The sequence below is a fragment of the Egretta garzetta genome, unplaced genomic scaffold, assembly GCF_000687185.1.
Source record: "Egretta garzetta isolate BGI_Z169 unplaced genomic scaffold, ASM68718v1 scaffold853, whole genome shotgun sequence".
Taxonomy (NCBI): domain Eukaryota; kingdom Metazoa; phylum Chordata; class Aves; order Pelecaniformes; family Ardeidae; genus Egretta; species Egretta garzetta.
This window is the reverse complement of record NW_009259244.1, coordinates 10,647-13,688: the sequence shown is the minus strand read 5'-3', so window position 1 is coordinate 13,688 and position 3,042 is coordinate 10,647. Positions and strand designations below refer to the sequence as shown.

The 3,042-nt window shown below is 59.4% G+C and overlaps 1 protein-coding gene across 1 annotated transcript in view; it reads left to right on the top strand.

Annotated features, from left to right (window-relative positions):
- LOC104123767 (zinc finger protein 777-like) overlaps positions 1-3,042 on the top strand; it is a gene marked incomplete at its 3' end in the record, with an annotated part of 12,743 nt that overhangs the window by 6,372 nt on the left and 3,329 nt on the right. Inside the window, exons 2-4 of the mRNA XM_035891648.1 lie at positions 180-306; positions 1,218-1,439; positions 2,484-2,672. Coding sequence (XP_035747541.1) covers positions 180-306; positions 1,218-1,439; positions 2,484-2,672 — 538 coding nt within the window. The remainder of the gene's footprint in view (positions 1-179; positions 307-1,217; positions 1,440-2,483; positions 2,673-3,042) is intronic.

Sequence of the window (3,042 nt, the reverse complement as noted above, 5' to 3'; positions counted from 1 at the left end):
CGGCTGAGCACCTGCGAGTCCTGGACTTGCCGCTCGCAAGCCCCGATCTGGCCCGGCACGCTTTGCTCTGTGCCTGCCCTCAGCTCCGGCGACCACAGCCGAGCACTCGCCTGCACGCGCGTGGTTCCCTTGCTTCGTCGCATCAGAAGTCACCAAGTGCATAACCCTTGCTGTTCCAGGTGCCAGTGACGTTCAATGACATTTCGGTGTACTTCAACGAGCAGGAGTGGGAGAGACTGGAGCGCTGGCAGAAGGACCTGTACAGGGCTGTGATGAGGGGGAACTACGAGACGCTGATCTCCCTGGGTAAGTCACAGGGTTCACGCCATGGGATGAGCTGTGCTCACGGGTAGGCTGGGTCACAGCCCAGCCGGGGACCTGGTTCGGTGGGGCCGGACGCCTGCAGCTGGCGGGACCCCTCCTGGGCAGCCAGACCCAGGCGTTTCCCTCCTCTCCGCTTGTAAAGCGATGAACAGCGTGAGAGAGGTCTGTAGGAAGCAGCAGTAGCGATGTGGCACAAGCAGTGTTGATTATAAAAAATACCCACGCGAGAAGCTCATCCTGGTGACTGCGTAAGTGATCCCGGGGTCAGGGAAGCGCCGGGATCCTGCAGCAGAGGTCAGGGATTGTCTGGGTGCAGTTTGAGAATTGCACCTCAGGTTTTTCCTATTTAGCTCCCATGGAAGGGACAGGGACGTTGCTATGTACCTCAGTGAAGACCTAACCTAATCCTGCGCCGTCTTTCCAAGGGCACCGGGTGTCTTCTGGGATGATTTGGGCTGTAAGAGCTCCCCCCCCACCCCTGAAAGTGGTTTCTCGGGTGTGCTCAGTAACCTGCTGCCCTCTGCAGATGCTGAAGCTGAGGCTTCGCTTTTCTCAACAATATCTTGTAGAAATGGAACCAACCCGTCCCTCTCGTGGGCCATGCGACACGGGCATCCCTACGGAGCGGAAAGGTTTCTGTCCCTGCTCCGGAATGATGGCTCAGCAGAGCTGGCGTTGAAACGGGAGGAAAATGTGAACTCAAATGGGATTTTAGTTCATGTTCTGCTATTTTAGATGCTCCGCCTGGAGCACGGGCAGTCTCTCTGTGTCTGCCCTGCCTGCTGGCCAGGGGGTGAGGGAGAGAAGGGTCGCTCGGAAATGTTTGGGAGTTGGACAGAATGAAGCCATAGCCAGTTCCTAACGACACACCCCGTCCTCTGCCCCGCGAGCAGACTACGCTGTGTCCAAGCCTGACGTCCTGTCCCAGATCGAGAGGGATGAGGAGCTCTGCATCCGAGGTGCCCAGGAGCCCCCACCGACGTGCGTCCGAGGTGCCCAGGAGCCCCCACCGGCGCGTACCAGCGAAAGTCAGGAGCCCTCACAGGCGCCAGAAGAGATGGACCAGATGGAAGAGGCTCTGGGAGAAGACGAAGCCCCCATGGAAGCTGGCACGGGTGAGTTGGGTGGGGGCAGGAGGGGGTGGCCGTTCCTCTCTCAGCTCTGTCAGGAGATCTCCCAGCCGTGTCTTTGCTGGAAATGAATGGCTCCCAGGGTCTGGTGACCGTATTGGCTAAACCTCCACAGCGCTGCCTTGAAGCTTTCTCCCAAGAGGGACATTTCTGCTTGGTCAGATGAATCCCGTGGAAAAAAACCACAGGAGGGTCAGGAGGGGCTGGGCTGGTGATCCCTCCCAGTCCTCCTCTGTAGCTGGGCAATCCTTCTTCACCTGATGGCACACGTGAGCCCTAGGGCTTCCAGAGCTGCTCCTGCTTGCCTTGGGAGAGGGACGACATGGTGGGAAGTGAGGAATCTGGGAAGGCGCAGTGGGAGGAGGAGGAGGAGGAGGCTGGAGCAGCCCTGCTAGTGTGAGCAGAAGCGGTCGTGCCTTGGGGCATGGCATGGGAGAGCTGGAAAAATCGATTGCGAATGCGAAGGCAGGGCAAGAAAGGAAGGAGGTGCTGGAGAGGGACAGGCAGACCCCGACAGAGCCATGGAGAAGAAGAAATGTGCGGACAGAGCTGTGATCGAGAGCTCGTCCCTGCGGGATGAGGGGCTGGGGGCTAAAGAAGCCCCAGGAGAGGCCGGGTGAGCGCTGGAGGGGGCACAGGGCAGGGCAGGCTCTGTCCTTTGGGGAACGTGACCCAGAAACAGTGTGAGCCCCAGGTGTGGGTTTGGGGTTTGGTTTGTGCCGTGCTCCCGGGAAGAGAGGGAAAAGAGGTGTGTAGGCAGGGGCTCTCCCGCCCCTTTGAGACTCGAGTTCGTGTTCTGTTACTTGGATTTTCTCTGTGCTTGAGCTGCGGTCGCGCCAGGGTGGATCCTGCCCCAGGGCCAAGAAAGCAACAGCAGCTTCCTCGTTAGAGCAGGGGTAATAGATCTGTGTGTGTGTGTGCTGCCCGCGAGCTGTGGGGTGAGGGAGAGAAGGGTCGCGCTGAGAGTTCGACAGAACGGAAGGGCAGCCAGTTCCAAATAAAACACCCTGTCCTCTGCCCCGTCAGCAGGCTCTGCTGTGTCCAAGCCTGACGTCCTGTCCCGGATCGAGAGGGATGAAGAGCTCTGCGTCCGAGACAGCCAGGAGCCCCCACAAGCAGGCGGCCCTGATGGCCAGGAGCCCCCACAGACACCAGAAGAGATGGACCAGAAGGAAGTGGCTTTGGGAGAAGATCAAGTCCCCATGGAAGCCGGCACAGGTAAGTTGGGTGGGTGCCAGCAGGACTTGGGAGCATCGCCAGGGAAAAGCAGAAGCCTTGGGGTGCGGCATCAAGGTGCTGCCAGGGAAAATGGAAGGGGTTCAAGGGCCTGAACATGAGGCGATACGGGAATACTACCTGCAGAGTTGGTGGGGAGGGCTGAGGAGGGAGGAGGTTGCACTGCAGACGCGACAGCGTGCGGCCCCTCAGTGCTTTTCCTCCCAGCCCTCCCTCTGCTTTTGGTCCTTGTGTGTGGCTTCGCCCCAGTTTCTCCTAACGCTTCGCGTGCTTTCCATAGAATCCCAAATGGTTTGGGTTGGCAAAGCCCTTTAAGCTCCCCCAGCCCAACCGTTCCCCTACCCCTGCCATC